This window comes from Pelodiscus sinensis, chromosome 29 (assembly GCF_049634645.1).
Source record: "Pelodiscus sinensis isolate JC-2024 chromosome 29, ASM4963464v1, whole genome shotgun sequence".
NCBI classification, from domain to species: domain Eukaryota; kingdom Metazoa; phylum Chordata; order Testudines; family Trionychidae; genus Pelodiscus; species Pelodiscus sinensis.
The window spans coordinates 6,665,690-6,689,213 of NC_134739.1; the positions used below are offsets into that span (position 1 = coordinate 6,665,690).

General features: G+C 44.9%; 1 protein-coding gene across 2 annotated transcripts; it reads right to left on the reverse strand.

The window, feature by feature from the left end:
* Positions 1-5,481: 5,481 nt before the first annotated feature.
* CCDC47 (coiled-coil domain containing 47) lies at positions 5,482-22,422 on the reverse strand. Of its 2 annotated transcripts, none has more exons than XM_075911225.1 (13): positions 22,039-22,422; positions 18,523-18,788; positions 16,885-16,992; positions 15,761-15,935; positions 15,301-15,422; positions 13,665-13,730; positions 11,626-11,727; positions 10,571-10,681; positions 9,901-9,986; positions 9,013-9,071; positions 7,950-8,059; positions 6,640-6,807; positions 5,482-6,297 (listed from the first exon to the last, which is right to left on the reverse strand). In XM_075911225.1, the coding sequence occupies exons 2-13, from the start codon at positions 18,781-18,783 to the stop codon at positions 6,217-6,219; spliced, it is 1,449 nt and encodes a 482-aa protein (XP_075767340.1). In that variant the 5' UTR covers positions 18,784-18,788; positions 22,039-22,422; the 3' UTR covers positions 5,482-6,216. The 2 variants fall into 2 exon arrangements, with proteins under 2 accessions (XP_075767340.1, XP_075767339.1); XM_075911224.1 differs by having other exon boundaries at positions 22,127-22,361.
* Between the last annotated feature and the right edge of the window lie 1,102 nt (positions 22,423-23,524).

Here is a 23,524-nt window from a genome sequence, read left to right on the forward strand (position 1 = left end):
GTGCAAAAACTCTTCCAGAAGAGAGCATCTATACTGGCATATGCCTTTGCACAAGAGCATCTGTGCCAGTGTAGACGCTCTCTTGCGCAAGAAAGCTATGATAGCCATTTTAACCACAGGGCTTTCTTGCACAAGAAATCCATGTTGCTTGTCTACACTGGCCTCTTGCACAAGAACAATTGCTCAAGAGGGCTTATTCCTGAGCGGGAGCATCATAGTTCTTGCACAAGAAGCCCTGATTTCATACATTAGAATGTTAGTGTTTTTGTGCAAGAACTCGTGACCAGTGTAAACAGGCAGCAAGTTTTTGCACAAAAGCAGACCCCAATGTTGACACAGCCTTTGCGTGAAGCTTCCAGTAAGATCCAGCATTTTGTCACAGAAAGAATAGCAGGATTTTCCATCTTTCTTTGTCTGAAACCCAATATTGCCAAAACGTGACGTTGACAATCCAGCTCAGCCTCGTAATGTGTTGTGCATGATTTATGTGGTAGGAGTCCAAAATAATGCAGTAACTACTGCAACCTACTAGTTTTCAGAATTACCAACTTTTCTTATAGCTCAGCTTTGAAGAGGCGCATGGGAGAATTTCAGTTTTCATTTAAAATAAAAAACGTCCAGCCCCTTTGAGCTTAGTGGAAACAAAACAAACAAAAAAATTGGAACGTGGGATTTAACTGTACCTAAAAGGAGATAACCACCCCAAAACTATTATTTTAAATCTTGTGATGTTCAAGTCAACCATTAGTTTGGTGCCATTGTTTAGAAGGCACGGGTTGAACTGTTTTCAAAAACTTCCAATAATAGGAATCTTCTGGAACCCTATCCTAGGGTGTGTCTAGACTACAGGATTTTATCAACAAAAGTCCACTTTTGTCGACAAAACTATACCTGCGTCCACACTGCCTTTGAGTTTTGTCGACATAACGTCGACAAAACTCAGCAGTTTTGTCGACGTATGTAAACCTCATTCTACGAGGAATAATGCCTTTTATCGACATGCCTTTTATCGACAGAACTATTATTGCATCTACACTGTCCTTTGCGTCCACACTGTTATGTCGACAAAGCGGCTTGCTTTGTCCACAGAACTGGATGTAGTCTAGATGCTCTTTGTCGACAGAAGTTTTGTTGACAGTATCTGTCGACAAAACTTCTGTCGACAAAACACCGTAGTCTAGACATACCCCTAGAGTTTATCTATCCTTACACTTAGGCTGTGTCTAGACTGCAGGCTTCTTTCTGAAGATTTTCTGGAAGAGATCTTCCGGAAAAACTTCTTTAGAAAGAGAGCGTCCACACAGCAAAAGCGCATTGAAAAGGACACTCTCTCACATTTAAGTTGTGATTACTAGGGACAGAGTGGCCACCAGTGCACCTGTGCTTTTTCCTAGAGGCCTCTTCTTTCGAAAGAAGGCTTCTTCCTTGTAGAAAGAGATTTACCGCTGTCGAAAAACCCGTGTTGTTTGGACTTTGTCGAAATAATGCAATTGCAGGGTAGATGTAAGTGTAGTTTTTCTGGGAAAATGGTTGTTTTTCTGGAAAAACTCTGCAGTGTAGACATACCCGTAGAAAGTTTTCCCCAGGATCTAGTCATTCTTGCTGCAAAATAGGCCCATGACTTTTCCACTTACCTTAAATTGACATGGAGAACAATTGATCATTCTTCTGTGTATAAGAGACCTTAACATATTTGAAGAGTAATCAGGTTCCCCTACCCTGACCAGCTGTCTTTTCCTCAAGACTAAACAGGACTTTTTATCCTTTGCTCATAGGTCAGGTACTCTAAACCTTATTATTTTTAAAAGCGGCGAGGAGTCCTGTGGCACCTTATAGACTAACTGCAGTGTAGGAGCATAAGCTTTCGTGGGCAAAGACCCACTTCGTCAGATGCATGTCTACGAATCTGACGAAGTGGGTCTTTGCCCACGAAAGCTTATGCTCCTACACTGCAGTTAGTCTATAAGGTGCCACAGGACTCCTCGCCGCATTTGCAGATTCAGACTAACACAGCTACCCCTCTGATACTTCTTATTTTTGTTGCTCTTTTCTGGGCTCTCCAGTTTATCCATATCTTTCCTAAAGTCTGTAGTCCAGAAATGGACACAACACTCCAGGCAAGGCCTCACCAGTGCTGAACAGAACGGGAAAATTATTTCTCATGTTTTACATGCGACACACATTAATACACCCCAGAATGAACGTAGCCATTTTCACAACTCCATCACATTGTTGACTCATTCAATTTGCCATCTACTACAAGCAAGGCTACGATTACGTAATGAATATCATGGAATCTGTGACTTCCATTGACCTCTGCGACATTCTGCCCAGGGACTGAAGCTCCCATCTGCCCTCCCTGCCTCAGCTCCCAGCCCTAGTGGGGGGCACCCCTGCAGCTACCCAGCCATAACAGCAGGTGACAGGCAAAAGGACCTCACGGCTCCCCCATCACCACAGGGACAAGTGGAACCCTGGAGCTCTTACACACAGTGGATGACAGGACTCCTCACCTCCCTATTTTGTCAGTGATATTTTTAGTGAAAGGGACAGGTGATGGGCTCCTGTGAAATTCTGTTTATTGCTTTTGTGACCTGTCCATGACTTTTACTAAAAGTCTATGCCAAAATCTTAGCATTAACTAATCCTCAGATCCTTTTCAGCAGTACCACCACTTAGCCCATTTTGTAGTTTTGCATTTGATTGTGCCTCCTTAAGTGAAATACTTCGCAATTATCTTTACTGAATTTCATTTTGTTAAATCCAGACCAATTTCCCTATATGTCATAGTCATTTTGACAAAACACCTGCAACATCTCCCAACTTGGTGTCATTTAGAAATTTTATCTGCACTCTCTCCACTCAAGTCCTTAATGAAAATACTGAATAGAACCAGACACAGGACCAACTGCTGTGGGGCTCCAATAGCTAAATATTCACAGTTTGACAGCAACATATTGATAACTACTTTTGGAACACCATTTTTCACCCAGTTGTGCCTCTACCTTATATTAATTTCATCTAGATTACGCTGCCTCATTTGCTTATGACAATGTTGAAATATACAACGTGTCTTCAAGAAGCAAAAAATTAATATCCTCCAGTTCTCTGCCTACTTACAAGAGTAGCCTGGTTTGTACCCAGGGACTAACACATGGGGGATAATTTTAGGACTGCTATTCTTGGCTTTTTACAGATTCCTAGCTTCTGATGTTTAAAAGGCTACAGTTTATGTTCTCTTTCCCATACCTAGATAACAGAAGAGGCGAAATGAACATGTATTTAGAGGGCAAGTAAGACACTCCATGTGCCTCAGGATTTCTATCACAGATAAATCTGAGAGGCACGGGTGGGCCTATATGTAGAAGATGGGAATAGGTGTGAGTAGTAGAGTTAAACTGGTGTCAGAATCTCAGCTGAGATGAATTCCCCAACTCAAATACTACAAAGGGAAAGGGCTACAACAAGGGCATTTAATCTGTGGCAATCAAGGGCTCCAGAAGTCATTGGAAACTTGCTTGTTCTCGCTTTGTAAAAAGAATGGGAATTACATTCCAACCAGAATGCTAGACAGGTTTATACAGCAAGGTAAGAGCTTCTATTAGAAGACAGCAGTCTTAATGACAAAACTCTAAAGAGCTGTTTCAATGTAAATATTAAACATAACAGGAATTCTCATGAAGGTTTAACAGATGCCATACTCAAAAGGAACAAGGAGTCCAAAGCAAAGAAGACAGTTGGAGTGTTTCTATTATATTTTACTCTTTTCATAGATAGTTTGTATGAATGTTCATATTACAAAAGTAGCTGCCATGGCCCAAAAGTGTAAGGAACTTCAGCAAAAGCATTCTATTTACTCAAAAGAGTGTGCAAACTAACTATACAGGCAGTCCCCGGGTTACGTACAAGATAGGGACTGTAGGTTTGTTCTTAAGTTGAATCTGTATGTAAGTCGGAACTGACCAGCAGCTGACTACAGGAAGCCCGAGGCAGAGTCGCTCTGCCCCGGGGTTCCTGGAATCAGCCTCTGATCAGTTTCAACAGGCTGAATCTGGACGCCAGTTCCGACTTACATACAGATTCAACTTAAGAACCCCAGGCGTCCCCAAGTCAGCTGCTGCTGAAACTGATCAGCGGCTGATTCCAGGAACTCTGCCTCGGGCTTCCTGTAGTCAGCGCTGGTCAGTTTCAGCAGCGGCTGAATCAGGACGCCTGGGGCAGAGCAGCTGGAGTGCTGCCGGGTTGGTCCAGTAGCGCCCAGAGCGGCGCTGCGGGACCAACCAGCAGTGCCCCAGCTGCTCTACCACAGGCATCCAGAGAAAAGCCTGGACTGCTGCGGGGGGGGGGGGGGGTACTAGCTGCGCCCCCCCCCCCCCCCAGCAGACCAGGGAGACATGGGCGGGGGACTGAGACGCACCGCCGTCCCGCCGCCCGGGTCCTCCGCGGCTTTGCTCCCCGTCTCACTGGTCTGCTGGAGACCAGCAGACCAGGGAGATGGGGAGCAAAGCCTCTGAGGACGCCGGCAGCAGGACAGCCGCAGCACGTCTGGGCTGTCCGCTGCCCGCGTGCTCCCTGGCTTTGCTCCCCATCTCCCTGGTCTGGGGAGACGTGGAGCAAAGCCACGGAGCACGCGGGCAGTGGACAGCCCAGACGCGCCGCGGCTGTTCCGTGGCCGGCGTCCTCAGAGGCTTTGCTTCCCGTCTGCCTGGTCTGCTGGTCTCCAGCAGACCAGGGAGACGGGCAGCAAACCCCGTTCGTAACTCGGGGACTGCCTGTATTTTCTTTTTAAAGAACTTTGTGAAACTGTATGACTCACTCTCTAAAGCTAAATAGAACTAAAAGTAAAATTACACAATTTTATGCTATTTTTGGCTTTAAATTACTTTTCACCAGCTGTTATAAAATTATATTTGTATGTCTATCATATTACATATTTTTGCATTCAAATCAGAGTAAAATCTCATGCCGTAACACAGGCTTTTAGCACATGCTGTTTCAACAGCAGCTCATTGTTATTGCCTTAGAACAAAGTTTATACAAAGCCTCAAATAAGAAAATGCAAGAGAAACCCAAATTATTTCCCCAGAATAACTGCAGAGAGTATGTTACAAGCAACAATAAAATGCCTTCTAGGTAGGAAACATCTATAAAATACAGAACTTAGAAAGCATGATACTTGTGCGGTTGTGTTCCTTTTCTTCATCCCAACCTCTCCCCCACCTTCAGCTCAAAATCCTGAAATAAATATTTCAATGAATCAGAAAGATATAACTTCTAACATTTTTCTCCTTGCTTAGGGAAAAGGGAAGTTGCCCAGATGTTTAATTGCAAATCTAGCCTCTTCCTGAACATTAAATAGACAGCAGCTGCCATAAAAATGACAAAAGTATTTAAGAGGCAATTTTGTACAGTTAAGAATATTCAAATCTAGATGAAACTGCCAACTCACCATGCATTCATTTCTGAAGAAAAAACACAAAATACAGCATTCACATTGTATTAAGCTTGCAACATTCACAACTACAGATAGGAAACAGTGTTCATGTATACCATTCCCTGATATCTAACCAATCTACAGCTTTTATCTTTATGCCACCAATAGCATAGATTGTGCAATACTGTTTCAGTGCCCTGTGTTTGAAAATCTTTCTAAACTATACTTATTTTAAAATCCCTGAAGTATCCATACCGTATATGGAAGGCTCTATGCTTTGCACCTTTACAAGCTTGATGCAGACATAGAAACACACCAACATTTATTGTGCAATTTCACAAACATGGGGAAGCTATTTTCCTCGCTCCCTAAAGTAAGTGGGAAAAAAATTGCCTGTAACTTTAAAAATCTCAATCAAAGCACTGATGTGTTACAGGCAAAGATTAAAAGTTTTTTAATCTTAAAAAAAAAAAAAAAAAAAAAAAAAAAAAAGATCACAAAAGGAGTTTAAGGGATATTGCAAGTTTGAGGATTTTTTTTAAAGCATCAGAAGTAGCAAATAATCCAACCGTATGGAAGAAAGTGGCAGAGACAAATCATCCTCTATACATATCAGTGTGTTGCTGTAATACCCAAATTAATTGTTAAGTAGTGTGAATGCAAAAAGCATTTCTCTTAATGGCCGACAGTGTTCGAAGAAGTGTAAGGTTATGAAATTGACTAGTTCTTTATACCCTGTGAATTAAAGTCTACATGTGGCATAGAAATTTTCCACAATGGTTTCACATGGCTTTCACTTTGATTTGCTTCATCTTCATCTGCTTCTTCTCAAGCTTTTTCTGCTCACGTCGCAAAGCAGCTTCCTGGAGGAAGGATATAGAGAACTGAATGAACATCACCACTTTTACTGAAAAGCAAGTCGACAATTTGAGAAGATCAAGGTAACAGGGCTAATTAAGGTACTGTGTCCAGGATGCAGTTTCCTCTAGACACAGACTGGCATTCCTTCACACCAGCTTGCTTTGGAAACAAACAATTAACAAAATCAATACAAAAGTAGAGCTGTTTTTCCACGTATGTGTCAGATCTCCAGCACGACAGAAGATAATACGTTGCCATGCTTCTGGAATACCTACAAGTGTGCCTCATACTGTACAAGAGACACCTGCTATTAGTTCTTGAACTGTTCTGAAAATCCATTATACCTCCAGCCGACGCTGTTTCTCTGGATCTTCTTCGTTCATAATTCGCTCCTTCTCTGCCCTTTTCTTCTCTTCCCGGCGGGACTGGGCAGCCTCCTGCCTTTGCACATGAGTCAATTTAAGGAAGTTCTCTTCTACTCGTGCCCTGTTCTTATCAGCTTTTTGTTTACCCTTTCCCACAAAAAAAGAAATAAAAACAGTTAATATAAATAAATAATTGGTACTAAGGCAATGTACCAGAGACAGCATCTGGAATAGCTACATATAATAAAAACAGTTTATCTCAGGATTTAAATGGCAGTTCTAATCTGAAAGAGTGATTCCACATGTATCGCCTTCAAATTAAACCTGTCCGGTTTACATGTAAGAAGTGTTGTTACCTCACCCTCTACAGTATTAGTCAGATGTACAAACTCAGCCCAGGACCTAAATATGAAACTGGATTCCTTCCTCATTATTTCAGCAGCAAAGATTCTACAAGTCAAGTTAGGCACACATTCACACAAATATAATCCCACAGCACAGGGAACTGGAACCTAGTTCTGTAGGCCTTGTACAAGGAGGAAGAGAAGCCACTTCACACACACCTGAGTGAAAAAAAATAACAAATTTAAGTACTAAAGTAAGCAGGTCTGATTAATGCATGTATGGAGCAGATCTGCTGTTGAATCAACTGGGGGGGGTGTTTAAAAATATAGTAACTTTTCAGAGTGAAAGAACCACACATTACTAAGTTTGGGCAAGTATATTGTCTCTTACTTCAAGAAACCTTTAAAAACTTGATGAGGAAAATTCTTCTTCAATATGCATCCCAGGTATGGAGGATCATCTAAAGGCATTAAATGCAATAGTCTTATAAACCACTTTTCATCTAATTACCATTTTTAAAAAGTTATTTGCAAACACTCTTTCCTGTGGCCTCTGGTTCTCTACCATCTGAACTCTTCTCCTTCTCTTCAGACTGAACTACCTCTTTTTTGCAGCTATTCAACTGTACATCACTGTTGCCATCTCTTATCACCCTTCCCTGATCAACCTCCCTGCCTCCCATGACCAAGTAAGACTATGGCTGAGTCAATTCCCTTGAGTTAAGCATACAATAGTTTGAATACCTCTCTTATGCAACAGGAAGCAGAGAATACCAAATCCAAATGATAATCATGAGATGATTTAAGGCAAGCAGAATAATCACCATAGATGGTGATTTGAATTTTAAGGCTCCTTGCTTTACAAAAAAGTTACCTTGGGATGTTTAACCATAAGTAGTTTTATATGTTAACTGACTATAACACACACAGGAGCACGTGACTTACTTCTCTATTTAGACGGAACTTTTTCGCTTTGTCAATAGAATAAATGACCATGTTCATCAAAGGCAACAGAGCTTCCATATCTTTTGGGGAAGTATTGCCTGAACCAGGCACTGTAAAGCAAAGAAATCTTCATCAGATTAATTCAGGGACATTGATAAGGTTTTTTATATTAATTAGAAGAACCTCTACACATTGCTCAGCCTGTTCATAGAAGTCCACAAAGAACAATACTCCAATTCTCCTTTAAAATGAGTTAATTAACAAACATTTCTTCTGGAAATTAAATTCAGATTCTTCAGATAGCAGTAGGCACATTTTTCTCTTACTATACTTCCAGACTGAATCCATGTTTTTATACTGATATCAAATTTCTGCTTTTATCATTGCAAAATGCAATTTAAAGGCCATGTTTTGCCCTCTGACATGCCCACGGCTTCCACTTTAGTCATTAGGAGGCATGTGTATGGATCAGAAGGTAAAATATGGTCTTTGCTGCTGAAAATAACTGGAATCCCTGAGGGACGGGTGTTTTCAATTTCAATGTCACTAAGCCTGGCAGCTCTGACATCTTCTATTAATTGAGAAAAACAATATAGCATACACAGCAACAGGCATGACCATAAACTGTCCCTCGCCATCCCAAGGCTGATCTACTGGGATAATCATTAGGAATGATAGGGTCTGACCCACCCAATTCTTGACTTGTGGAAAGTTGGTCGTTTAGCCATCATGGCCACTTGTGCTGATGACTTGTGAGAGATGGACACCTGCCCACAAAAAGTAGACACAAAACAAATTCCTTCCCCAAATACTGCAATCAAACTAGAATAACTTTATCATTGTTGACCCGGGGCTGGATACGAACTACTTATCTAAAGAATCAAGGCTCCTTTATCCCACTACCAATGCTATATGCCACTCAGTTATTTACTGTGCATTATTGCATCCTGTTGCATTACTGAGGGATCCTGTGCCTTTATCTACTGCCTACTATCTCCCAAGTGGCATGGCTTTAGCACTCAACTTATCTGCAAAATCTGATTAATCATAAACCTTTCCTTACCGTTAAATGTAAACAATAGTGTCCTTTTAGTGTCAGGCAGTTTTAAAGGCTGACCCTCCCTGGCAGAAGAGAGGAAATAAAGGAATTGGAATAAGAGAACACAAAATATGGACAAACACACACTAGGCCAGTGCAGAACTAACAGCCACTTGCAAACACCAGGTAGCATTTAAAAAGCAATGTAACTGACACTAAATTATTTTTCATTGACATAAAACAAGATTTCAAGCAATAGATCCCTGAAATGAAATGTTTTTCTCCCGTTCAAAAGATATTCATAAAATTAATGTTAAAGTTTAAGGTTTGTGATAGGGACGTGAATGTTTAACTGGTTAGCTTCACTCATAATGGGTAAGGCTTACTGGTTCCAGTTAACCAGTGGGGATTGGAGAAGCTTCCCGCCCACCACTGGTAGAGGGCACTCCTGGATGGCCGAAGCAGCCCTTGGTGGTGGCAGGGGAATCTTTAATCAGTTAACCAGTTAACCATACATTTAACCAGTTAACCAATTAAATGGGATTTTACATCCTTAGTTTGTCATTGGTATTTCTAGGTTCTTCATCCTTACTTTACTTAGACCCTTTGCTAGCAGCTAGTCACTTCCTAGGCAGCAGTTAATGCTATACCTGGCAGTTCTTGGGTGGAGTAGCCCAAGTTCCAATGCAGTCAGATCACAAAACTGAAATGAAGGCAGCAGACACTTTGATTTTAGAAAACTAGTACAGCTGCTTTACATTTTGGGAAATTCTGATTATCTGTTTTATCTTTACCTCTTCATGTCTATACATCTCCTCCAATGCAACATGTAGCTGCTATAATACACAAGTATGCTAGTCTATATTTTGTCTGCTACAATAGCCATTAGAAGATGTCTAGTTTCATACATACTCTTGCATAAGTTTTGGACCGGAGAACTGGTCTGAAAAATGGACGGACTCGATCTTATCAGCATAGTGCGTGAGGAAATGTACCATCTGAAAGAGAAACAGATTAATTTTTGTATAACCAATTCATCTCCAACCTGTCCTGATACGGTTTACTGATAGTGCCTCTGTGTCCTGATTTTGGAAAATTCTTGTGCTCAAGTTACCACCAGTGTCTCTTGTTAGAGAAAAAGTCCATGCAAATAAACAGAAGCCCTGACACTTAGTGAATGTTAGCAAGTTAAAGATGTAGGACAAAGTTCTCATTTGGGACATGACACTTCCTCCAGTGATCAGCCACAACTTCAAAGGTATATATTGAGGCTCTTGTAACATTCAACCACATTGGCAATACTGCCTTGCTTACTTCAAATAACAGCTTAAGTCCCACATTTACAATGGATATACTAATATATAAAATCAATACAGATGTTTTCTCCATTGACAATTGTATAGATGTTAACTCTTGCTAATACTTTGGGATCTTTGTTTCTCAGGATTCCCAAAGGGAGAGAAAGATGTGGCATTCAACTCCCATGCTGTCTCTTTTGAGAGAGATTTCACACAGAACTCCAGCCTTAAAACAACCTAGCTTATCAAGAAAATGACAGAGTTTCTACTGGTTCTTTCACTACCTTTGTGTCCATCATTCCCTCTGTGACCTCTCCCATCTCTGACAGGATAGCCAGTGACTCCGGAAGACTATACTTTGCCCCAGACTTCGGTTTGTCACTGCAGAACTCACTCTATTAGAAGGAGAAGAGAGAAAAAAAGTGTGTATCTTTTATTGTGTTTGGACAGTGCCTAACACAGCCAGGATCCTGGCTAGTACTGAAATAAAAATAAATATGATATGTTTCTTAATTCCATCTGACCAGCAGGGCCGGCCCATAACATTTTGGCACCTGAGGTGGGGAGCTCAAATGATACCCCCATGCCACTTTTTTCCTGCCTGCCTGTTATGTCTCTTGTGCCCTCCTTCCTCCAGCACAGCACTCCCCCATCTCTGTGCATCTAGAGCAGAGAGAATACATCTGCACCAGCAGCAGACACAATTGTCTACACTCTGGGTCCTAGTGGCGCCCCTCCCCACCACAGTCTGGCACCTGAGGTGGCCGCCCCAGTTCACCTCATGGTAAGGCTAGACCCGGCTGACCAGAGACAGAAATTTTCAGTATGAAGTACACTCTTCACAAGATCATAACATCCCTGATACTAGGAGATTCTTTAATTCTGCTGAAAGTGATGGCTTAGGCTTGCTGACTTGCCAGAGAAAGTTCTGCATTCATCATTAGCGAGTAGACTTTTCAAAATCTGACAAGGTAATTGGTGTTGCACTAAGAGAGACCAAGCAAAAATTTTGCAAACCTGTCAACATATCTAAACCTCCATTTTGAGACACCTCTTGTAAAGATGACAAAGAAGTTATCTTTCCCTGGACCTGCTGCTAAAATTGCCAGTACAGAAGCCAATGAGTGCCGGTTACTTCAGGATGCAGATATCGGTTCATTGGGAACTGGACTGAGCATGGTCTATAATTAATTCTTATAGGTCACTCAACCTTCAGATAACTTTCAGTTATTCCCAACTGGCTCTGGACTTGAATAACCAAGAGATGAAAAGCTTTATAAACCATTACCAATTGCATGAACCATCCATTTACTTCCAACTTTCACATACGCGTACATACCAGGTCCTGCATTTCCTTCTGAAGTCGCACTAAGGCTTTTCTTGTTCCAACAGCAAACACGTAAGTGTCCATGTCTTCATCATTCATTGTTACTTTTATTTGCTGAGAAAAAGAGAGACACTAGTAGTGACTGGATTTATACTATTACTTACTAGCACATTTACCTGTTGTTGCTCAGGTCCTTAACTCAGTTAAGATTTTAAGACATGGAGCACTTGCCATGGACAAGCACTTCCAAGTCTTACTGTGCAAACATTTTTTTCACTACAAAGTTAACCCTACCTTTTCCTTTGAAAATATCAAAAAGGAAATCCAAGTGCAGCTACTATATTCAGGTGTTATTCAACGGGGATAAAGCCATTTTATCTATGTCTGGATTTAATAGCTTTGTTTCTCACTCCTAAAACCATATGGTAAACATCTAAAAATTAGAAAGCTGGGTTCCCAATCTCAGCGTTTATTAAGGATACGATAGTGTAAATGGTCTGGACTCATCAGTTAACCTTCACAGATACATGCAGACCACCTCCCACATGCAGACCACCTCCCACCCCCTCCTGCTGCCTAGAGGCAGCAGGGCAGGGATGGGGGAAGCGGAAGATGGCTTCAGCAGTTACACATTCACCTGAATAAATACATTTTAACGTCCCTAGTGTTCACTGACAATGGGCATCAAAGCAAAGCTGTAGGAGTACTCGGTTTGAAAGCATACTAGATAGCCAACAGTACTGCTTGCATGCATTTACCACTTCTAAATGAGATAGACTGAAGAATACAACAAACTATAAAACTAATTAAAATACTCCCCTTCCTCCCCGTTTTTCCTTACGGCTCCTGTGTCCCCTGTACTGGCATTTACACTTTGACAAGACATACATAGAGTTACCAGATGGCTTCAAAAAAAATACCGGACACACTTGATCTCAGATGGTGGGGGGGGACTGGCCGGGAGGGGAGGGGAGGGGAGCGGGGCTGGCCAGGAGGAGGTCGGGGGAGCGGGGCTGACCCGGGAGGGGGAGAACCAGCCGGCAGGGAGCAGGGCTGGCTGTGAAAGGGTCAGGGGGAATGGGGCTGACCCTGGTGTACGCAGATCCAGGGTGCTGCCCATCATGCACACGGTCCTGGCAGAGTGCAAGCGAGTCCGACCCCGGGGATTCCATCCCACCCCAGCTCTGCCCCCCTCCTCTCTATTGTGTAGCTGCGTACTGCGTGGCTGGTAGACATGTGCACACAGCGTGAGCGTGTCTTCCAGCCAGGCAGTACACAACTATGTACTGATACTCATAATAATAAAACTAACTTAATTAGAATATACCGGACATTTATATGTCTGGTATTTTCTCAATTTATTTCCCTGACAGAAAGTTCAAAACCAGACACCTGGCAACCCTAGACATACATATGGGGATATAATATCAGAGGGGTTATAATATCATGTTAGTCTGAATCTGCATAAATAATGAGAAGTCTGGTGCAACTGACAAAATGGGTCTTTGCCCACGAAAGCTTAAGCTCCAATAAATCTGTTAGTCTATAAGGTGCCACAGGACTTCTCGTTGTATATGGGGAGATAGTGTTGGGAACAGTGGGAACCCCACAGCTGATAGACAACAATTAGCTTTACAACTAGCAGAATACCAGGCATGTAACAGACTACCTAGTGTGATTATAAAAGGGTCCAAAAGACAAATCAATTGTTGGAGACTGCAAGTCACAAAAGCAAGTTTTGTCAAGATTAAGTCAAAGTGTGAGGGCCCTGGGTCACAAAACTCCATGAATAGTAAAAACCCACAGACACACAAACAATGAATTAATCATCAGAAGTTTAGTGCATCATAAAAAAAGGGAAAGAAAAAGTACATGAATGGTGTTTGAAGATCATTTCAGAGTTACTTTATTTTAAAAAAAAGACAGACGAAAGCTGCATTTCTGTTTGAAGCCCTCTCCTGGTGAGTTGTGGGAAAGACATAAAGCCCCATAGAGCTGAAGGAATGCAATGAGAAGGATGCACAGTAAAATCTAAACAATTCAGAGCATACCACTTGGTCACAGGCTGGCCTCATCATTCGAGCAAGTACATTCAGAAGGTCTTGCCTCTTGAGAAACTGAAAGAGAGAATGTATTTAGCAGTTTACTGGAATGTAGTAGAATCTACAGTATGGCTAAGGCCTTCTCTGAATTAACTTAAAATGGCTTAGTTAACTGTAACTTTGTGTGATGATTGTTGGTTTAAAACCGTCTATATCAGTTTAGCTTCTGCCACAAAAATTATGCCAGTTTATCTAACTGGTATAAAAATCAGTTTTAGTTAAACTGGTACAACTTTGTACCAAGACCAGGCAGGTCTTAGAAAACTACAAAGCTTTCCATTCTGCATTTGCTCCAGTTATCACCAAAAGAACCTATTTGGCACGACAGACAATCAAATATTCTGCTTTTTGATATGGAAGACATCTAAATTTCTTCACTGGAATCTTTTTTTTTCTAATACTCCTTCTGCTAAGATGGAAGTAAATGGACATTAATATGAATAAATGTAGTTCTCAAGTTGTGAACAGACAGATAATTTGGGACTGGCTATACATAGCATCTGGATAGGAAGGTTGTAGTCTGAACTTCCTCTAAGACTGAAAAGCTTTTTTTTTTAAACCCTAAACCAGTGGTCTCCAACCTTTTTACACCCAAGATCACTTTTTAAGACTCAGAACAGGTGAAGGTCTACTGCCCCGCCCCTTCCTTGAAGCCCCGCCTACATTACATGAGGAAATCTAATGTAAATGTACTGTGCAGGTGGGCAGTTCAGAGAGGGCTCAAGAGCTACTCTTGGAGCCCCTGAGATCTACCGGTAGATCGCGATCTACTGGTTGGTGACCACGGCCCTAAACCATCATGACGGCAAAGTCAGTTAAAATGTAAAATTTGAAATATCTGGTTTACTTCTGACCACTTTCTGCTATTTTTTGCATCATTTTCCTTCTCCCAGCTAAACACAGATGCTGCAAACACTTCCCACCAAGCACAGCATAGTGCTCATTACAAGTAGTCGCAAGGTTTCATTTTTTGGTTCTCATGTGCTAGCTCTAAGCTGTAGTGCTCAGCTTGTAAATATTGCAGGGAAGTACTTACATCCAAGCACAAAACTTTCCATTGAAATAGGGGGGGAAAAAAATCATGGAAATATTTCTACTGATCTTTGGTTGTATCGCTCTGCCAAGCTAATATAAATAAGACAAATTCTCCCTTCTTCAGGGGATGAACATTCTTCTGGTTCAAAGCCCAGGCTTGACACATTCAGTAACTTCCACTCCCCAAAAAGCACTATTAGACTGCCAATTACTCCCAATCTCTTATCCACCATTATGACCAGGAACAATTGCCCCACAGGGCCAGCCAGGAGTTCTCAATTTTCCAGAAGTATGAAGTATTCATTGCTACTCACAGACTAGATCTTAAAATGCTGGTATCACAAGATACAGGACTATGTAAAAATGGCCACTGCTCACTCAGCATATCTGCTTCCTGCATGTATTCAGAATCTAGTCAGATTAAAAAAAAAATCCTAACCAGGCCCCTGATTACCCAACCTGGAGAGAGAAAGGGGCACGGCACCTTACCAAATTTTCAATTTCCACCTGTCAGTAAGTGGAACAATCCTGCAAGATCTTCCATCCTTACCTTTAGCTGGATAAGCATTCCCTCACAGCACACCCTGCCAGAGCACCATAAGTTGTATATGTGTTCATTTTCTTGGTTGAGCTTCCCTGTGCTTGTGGCTTCTTTATTTGTGCCATCATCCCCTGAAAACAACAATATATCTTCTTACTATATATTTTAGTATAGTATGTAATCATGGAAATTTTCAGGGGTTACATAGTTGCTTAATTAAATGTATTATGAAATCCCTACCGCTATCTACTATATACTTCAGAGGGTTTGTCTGTATGTCTCTGTCCCCCAGCTGGGGGACATACATCCCTCCCCCAGGCTGTGCCCACTGCAGTGCCCAAGACACTGTCCTCTCTCCCCAGGATAACCTACATACTGAACCCCTCACCTCCAGCCCAGGCTCACAATGATATAAGCCAGTCACATCCAAAGAAGCAAACAGTTGGGCACAGCAACTGCAAAAACCTACCAACAAGGGCAAAGTTACTTTCCAGCAACTCCCTGTGAGTGTTGAACCAGGCTTGAGCTAGCCGGTTGTTTTTATTCTTCCCAATGATGTAGTTCATGATGTATGCAAGAAGGCCAGTTACCATCAAGATCTCCATGTAATAACTCTCCCAACTGTTTTGAAGATGCGCAGGGACCTGTAGTAAGTGAAGGAAGTTATTTTATTACTGGATGTAATGGATCCTGCATAATCATTTGTTTTGGAACAAATAAGTTACCAGAGAAGCTTCGCCCTTGAATGAGCGTGATACGGTTTACTAAAGTTATGCTATAGAGTTGAGGATACTTAGGGCCAACTTCATCACTGACATGAGTTACTCTTTGTCAGCAACAATCATGCTGAGCATAGCTGATACAGTATTCTGTGACCTTAGGCCTGGGGTCATTATTAACTCCAAGAATTTGGAAAGTGATCAAGGGCCGCACTTTCCCGTGATATTAATGGACCGGATGTGGGGTCTAGGCTAGGGATGTTAAAATTATATTAATCAACTAATCTAATAGTCGATGGAACTTCCATCAACTTTTCGATTAGTCGATAAGGGCACTTCCGCTTTGAAATGTTACAAGAGCCCATGCAGCTGATACTGCATTTCAAAGATGAAAGGTGCATGGAGCCTGGGACCAGTCCCCTGCTGGCCTCTGTGGGGATTTCTTCCCCCTCCCACAGAGCTGGGGGGAGCTGTCTTTTAAGCTGGCTCTCCCCAGCAGCCCCCCATTCCCTCTCCCTTGCTGCCTCTTTTTGACAGAGGCAGCAAAGGGTTGGGGAAGCTTACCTCCTTAGTCTAGGATGGAGGTTCGATGCAGAAGGGAGTTCAGGCTAGGGGATTAGGTTGCAGGAAGGGGTCTGGGAGAGGGTTCTGATCTGGGAGAGGGGTTGGGTGCAGGAAAAGATTCTCACCTGGAGGAAGGGTATTGGAAGGAGAGCGGGTGTTTGGGTTGTGATCTAGGGCAGGAGGGAGCTATAACCTGGGTCAGGAGCTAACACAATGATGTCTTGTTCTCTGTAGGGCCCTCTAGGCTCAATCATACCAGAAATAAATCATAAAATGATGACTGGAAAGACATCCAGACATTTATACCTACATCAACAATGGTTATGGGGTCTTTGCTTTTGCTGGGAGATACATCTGTTTTTTCTTCATAGCCTTCAAATTCTTCATCATCATATGGCTCATTCTCGGCATCTCCTTCCTAAGGGTAAGTACAAGCAGCCTAAACATCTCAAGCCTGATAAGTGGCAAAACACAACATGTGGATAAATCCCTGTAATATTATCATTTCTCCTATAACTTTGTATTAAGAGAAACTTTCCTTTTGATAGATAGATAGATGGATATTGTAAGAAAAAATGTCTTTTGAGCTCTCCCATTTCCTTGATTGCCCTGTTGAAATGAATGAGGTGTGAATGGAGAATGAAAGGTGAGCACCTCCAGCAGCAGTTGCAAGGGTGGAGGTCTGGGAGCCAGATCCAAGCCAATACCTGGAAAGTGAGCTCATTAAGAAGACTGGACATACAGATGCCATGGGAGTCAAGCAGCAAGTGCTTGCCCTTGGAAGAACTCTTTGAAGCAGCATTAAGAAAGGCAAGGTGATGACTAATTGGCTGCATGAGAGAGATAAATATGAGGCATCTTGCAGAGGGACCCTGGGTTTTTGTCTTGTCAACATGGGAGCATCGATCTAGATAGGTAGGAGCCCGGCTCCACTCCTCCCGCCATCTAACTCACCTGGCCAGTGCAGTTAGGGGGAGCAACTTTTGGTAACAACAAGATGGAGCGTTCTTGTGTGTGTGCATGAGTGTAATGTATCATATGCATATGATAAGTATTGATTGATCTATGTATGTTCAATAAATGTGGCGTGTTGCCTTATCCCTCTGAAAAAGATCCTGGGTGCTTCTTTTAAGCACAACAAACATACCCCAGACAGAAAATAAAGCCATCTGCATCATCTCTCTAAAGCAGCAATCTCTTTTACAATGTTACAGCTGAGATTTTAAAGTTAAAATAAATGAAAATTGCAAAGGTTTTTTTTAATTGGAACACTTCCGCAATAAAATGTTTATTCACAATTTTATGAAGACTCAACAGCCATGTTTTTGCATGCATAAAGTGCCTTTCAACTCCACGGATCTCACAGACGTCTATATATTGACACCCAGATGATTCTCAAAGGACAGTTCTATCACAGAAATGCACCTACCTCTGCAGTGGATCACAACATTCTCAAAACAGGACACAGCAAAGCATTATAAAGTTTGTGATCAGAAGAGGAGATGATTAGATGCCATTGAAACTGCATGGACATTTAGGGAGGCAATATAGAATCACCAAAAGTGGACCAGGCTGTGGAAGTTAACATCTTTACTTCTATAGACGTGCCATGGGATCTTTAATTACCACAACTAGTTGGAATCTCCATTTTATAATTCACTTGGAAGTTGTTCTATCCAACAGCACAACTTTGCCTAGCACCACAATAGATTCACTACTGAATCTGAAAGAAGCGTACCGCCGTCTGAATTCCATAGGTGTTCCCTTGAAATATTCCAGCCAAATATTGACAGATCCAGATCCCACATAGCTTGGGAGATCTGATGGGATCGCAGCATAAGTACTGCAGTACAGTATAGTACAAGAACAATCATGGATCTGGGTTGATAAGTAAAAGGATAATTTAAATGAGAGGCTAAAAGGAGCAAGAGCATGAATTTGACATTACCTGCGCATCTGCATCATCAAAGTCCTCCTGATTTTCATCTTGACCTTCAAGTTCGACAGTGGCCTCCTCCTCATCATCTTCTGTGGTTATGATCCTCTGTGGAGATTCTGTGGTTACATCTTCAGTAACATCTTCAAACTCAGCAAAGTCATTATCATCATACTCCACAATATCATCCCCATCCTCAAATTCATCAAACTTAGCTAAAGAAAAGCCCCATGGGATGAACAAAACAGCAAGGAACACACACAATGGTCTCATTGTCACTAGAAAAAAATCAAATACAAAATATTTAGATTAGAAAAAGTATCTGAAGGACAGTATAAAATGATGGACAAAGTTATCAACTGTGTACTCCTAATAAGACTAACTCTAACAGTATCACTCATTAAGTGACCATCACACTCAAATTTTTATTCATTTTAAAGAACATAAGAGACTGTACCTGCTATGGTTATTACCCACGTAGTCAGGTCACTAATGGAAAAATAGGCAGCACCACCACCAATATCACAAATATCTAATAGTTTCAAACGGTAAGGCAGAAATCCTGTTTTGTTACTTTGAAACAGCATATTTCCAACATATGCCTTCAGGAACAGGCCCTGTTCAGCAATTTCTGCTTTTTAATGGACCGATTTGTTATGTGTTTAACAAGAAAACTGAGAAGAGTATGTTACACTGGGAGGCTGTGTGGACCATTGACTAAGATAGAGGTGGGCAAAAGGGCCTCTGCAGGCCGGATTCGGCCAACCATGTGGGTTGATCCAGCCCATGGAGGTCCTACTGCTCCCAGGCCCCCTGGCCAATCAGGCCCTAAGGGTGGGGGGTGAAGGGGAAGCATGTCAAATCTCCTCTCACCTGCCCTTGCCCTGCAAGGAGTGCGCTTAGAGTCAACGGCCAGCTGCTGCTCAGCTGGCCGGTGACTAAGTGCAGCGCTCCCTTGTAGGGCAGGGGCAGACTTCAAATAGTCCTCCCTCTCCTCCAAGGTCCTGAATGACTTCGGGCGGGGAGGGGGAAGTGCACAAAGTCTCCTCCTATCTCCAAGGGCACAGGCACCTAGAGGGAACAGCCAGCTGTTCAGAACAGCTGGTGGTTCTCTGGGGGGGAGAGCGGGGGCAAAGACTGCACATGCTACCCCACCTACAGACCAATCAGGGTCTGTGGGTGGGGAAGCCCAGAAGTGTCCTGGCCCTGCCCCTTGTGCAGGAGGCCCTTCTGGGGCAGCCCAGGACACTTCAAATTTTCTGAAGTGGTCCCTGGTCAAAAATTATTGCCCACCCATGGAATAGGGGATTAAATTGGGACTCAGTAAACTTGAATTTTGTTTCCAGCTCTACCACTAGCATATGGTAGTGTAACTATGAGCAAGTTACTTCAGTTTCACCCTGGCTGCCTCTCTTTTTTTTCCTACTGATCATATACTCTTAAAACAGTACAGTTCCTAGCCTAATGAGGTCTGAACTGGGGCCTCAATAAGCAATATTAAGTCAACCTCAGCACTTCACAGACACCCAAAAGGGAGTTGCAAGGGGACCACAAGTTTATTTGAGAAGGGTCTTGGTACTGACACCTTTACTTCCTGGCTGCCTTCATAGCTGAACAACTGGAGAATGGTGGCTATAATGTTGGCCATGTACCCAGCTCTGAAGACAGCACCCACACAGAAATAAAGGTCACAATACCATACCATGCCATCCTAACCTCTGTGCTGCTACTTGCAGTAGCTGTATTTTCAGAGCTGGATTCCTGGCCAGCAGACGCCACTCTCCAGCTGCCAGCTCTGAAAGCAATGCTGTTGCCAGCACCTGCACAGAAGTGTAGCAAGATCATAATCCCCACAGAACTCCTTTTTGGGTCAGGACCCCTAAATTACAACATTGTGAAATTTCAGCTTTAAATAGCTGAAATCATGACATTTACCATTTTTTAAACCCTGTGACTGTGAAATTGACCAAAATGGACCATGAATTTGGCAGGGTCCTAACAATAAGAATAAAAACATTCTCTTCCTAAATTTATATGATCCCCCTTTCTTCTGGAATAAGGAATTACCAAGTACCCTGCAGTTTCTGCAAAACGATATGAACAACAGATTGTGGTATCTATCTAACAGACTTGGGTGTCCACTGTGAATATATTTGTAGCAATGGAGGCCTAAACACAAATAACTGCTTCAAGCATCATACTTCATAGTGGATCCTGCATGGGCACCATAATTCATGTAGTGCATTCCCCCTTGAAAGAAGGCAGTTCACCCACTGATCTGCCTCTCTGGTGGTAAGCACAGAGATGACTGTAACTCTCAATTCCCACCACTGAAAATTGGCTACGAACAATGCCATGCAGTGCACACAGCCGCTGTGCTATCTCAAATTTAGGACTTTATGTTATGGGCTGTTTACTATTCCTTGCAGGGAGCACATACTGCTCCAGTATTAACTTTTTCCCCTTCAAACAAGAGGAGTTTGCAGAAACTACTGACAAGTCCTTAAAGACACACACTCAAGGTTAGAGCCGCTAAAATTAGTTGTGCCCTAGTTCTTGGGTGCACACCACACTCTTCAACCGGGATCCACCTGTCAGCTCTGTTCTTGGGAGCAGGCACCATCCCAAAAGACACTGCTGGCTCACCCCAATGAAGCAGCCAAGCAGCACGAGGCTCTGCATGCCCAGGGCACACCTGCCATGGCGGAGAACTCCAGAGCCTTTAAGGGGGAGGGGAATTGCCACTGCCACACAAGGCCCAGCGAGAGAGTTGGAAGTTAGCCTTGCTGGGGGGAGATTTATTTCAAAGGATCAGAGAAGTGGGGTCAACTGGGGCCTGTCCCCCCCCCCCGCCTGTCAGGGAGACCACAGCCCGGTGCAAGGCTCAAGGAGAGCTGCTCCCTGAAAGCCCTGCGCTGCTCCCCCACAGGCAGGGGGCGGGCCGGTTTTACAGCAGGAGGCTCTGAGCTGCTCCCCCACACGCAGAGAGGGGGCCGCTCCAGGGGGCCCCTAAACTACGTCCTGGCAGGGGAAGAGCCATTGTCCCCTGGGGCGGATGCTCCAGAGCCGGTCCCCCTGCACGGACCCACGGGGAGGGGGGACCCAGAGCCGCACCCCCCCCTGCAAGGCCCCACGGGGGGGGCAGAGCCGCTCCCCCCGCAGGGAGCCCCGGGGAGACGCCAGAGCCGCACCCCCCCGCAAGGCCCCACGGGGGGGGCAGAGCCGCTCCCCCCGCAGGGAGCCCCGGGGAGACGCCAGAGAGGCTCCCCCCGCAGGGCCCCACGAGGGGGGGACCCCAGAGCCGCACCCCCCCGCAAGGCCCCACGAGGGGGGGACCCCAGAGCCGCACCCCCCCGCAAGGCCCCACGAGGGGGGGACCCCAGAGCCGCACCCCCCCGCAAGGCCCCACGAGGGGGGGACCCCAGAGCCGCACCCCCCCGCAAGGCCCCACGAGGGGGGGACCCCAGAGCCGCACCCCCCCGCAGGGCCCCACGAGGGGGGACCCCAGAGCCGCTCACCTCCCCACACCTCCCAGCCCCGGGGTCACCGCCTGGCCCCACACGGCGGGGGGGGGGGGGTCCCAAGAGCGGGGAGCCGCGTCAGCCGCCGCCTTCACCTGAATCCGGGCGGCGCTCGCGCTCCCTAGGCCCGGCCTCGCCGCGCTCCGCTCCCCGCTGCTTGCGCCCCCTACGCGCTTTGCGTGTCTCAGCGCAGGCGCAGTGCGAGCAAGGAGCCGGGCGGGACTAGGAGGGGTTCTGGGCGGCGGCGGCGGCTGCTGCTCCCCGCCTGCCACGGGCTGGCGGGAGGGAGGCGGGTAAGGCCGGGGACGTCCCACCCCCAAACGTCCTCGTGCGTTACTGCCCGTACAGCGCAACCGTCGGGTTGCCAGGCAACGAGGCGACAACGCGTGAGGTCACTCCTTGACAGCAGGGCACTAGCCAATCCCCTTGCTCCAGAATCCGTGGTATTGTGACGTCACCTCAAGCAGAGCTGTGATGTAAAGGATTGAGAGGTGATAGCAACCCAGCAGGCTGTCCTGCCACAGCCCCTCAGCACGCCAGGTGGTCCCCCCATGGCCTGGCACGGTTCCCTCAGCACACTATGTCGTCCTGCCACGGCCCCTCAACACGCCGGGTGGTCCCGCCATGGCCTGGCACGGTTCTCTCAATGCGCTACGTTGTCCTGCCATGGCTGCCTCAGCACACTGGTCGTCCCATCATGGCCTGGCACAGCTCTCTCAGCACACTGCATCGTCCCGCTAGGGCCTGCCATGGCCGCCTCAATGCACTATGTCGTCCCACCATGACCGCCTCAGCGCATTACGTTGTCCCGCCATGGCCGCCTCAGTACACTATGTTGTCCCGTCATGGCCTGGCACGGTCTCCTCAGCGCACTACGTTGTCCCACCATAGCCTGCCATGGCCATCTCAGCACACTACATCGTCCTGTCACTGTCTGGCATGGTCCCCTCACTGCCCAGCTCCTCACTGCCTGCCCATCCGCCCACTTGCCAACCCCTTGCCACCATGTTGTCCCTTCGCCGCCACGCCCCACCCTGCTGACCGCTTGCTGCCTACCACCAATTCCTCAGCACCCACACCTTGTTTACTCCTTGCTGGACTCTTACAGCCCACTGCCCACCCCCTCACCATCTGGCCTCCACACCCTCAGTCAACTCGCCACCCCTTCACCAGCTGGCCACCCCTTCGTGCCCCCTCCACTAGTTACTTGCCACTTCTGCCGCCGCTTGTTTGCCAGCCCCTCGCCGCCGGCTGCTCATCGCCCACCTGCTTGCTGACCACTCACTGCCGGCCCCTTGTCGCCTGCTTGCTGACCACTTGGCAGACCCTTGCTCACCGTCTGCTCACTAACCTGTCGGTCGCTTGCTTGCTGCTTGTTTGACAGCCCCTTCCCGCTCGCTCACCACAATCATCCACCCACTCAACGCTCGCTTGCTGCCCCCTTACTTGCCAGCCTCTCACTTGTTGGCCCTTCACTGCTCCATAACTGGCCC

Bases quoted from the DNA above. Each gene is read 5' to 3' on its own strand.
- CCDC47 (XM_075911225.1), bottom strand. From the start codon at position 18,783: ATGAGACCATTGTGTGTGTTCCTTGCTGTTTTGTTCATCCCATGGGGC. The intron at 10,682-11,625 runs GTATGTACGCGT...TCCTTCTAATAG, and splicing joins AGAAGGAAATGCAGGACCTG to AGTGAGTTCTGCAGTGACAA. The intron at 8,060-9,012 runs GTAAGGAAAGGT...TTTGCTTTACAG, and splicing joins ACTATTGTTTACATTTAACG to TGCCTGGTTCAGGCAATACT.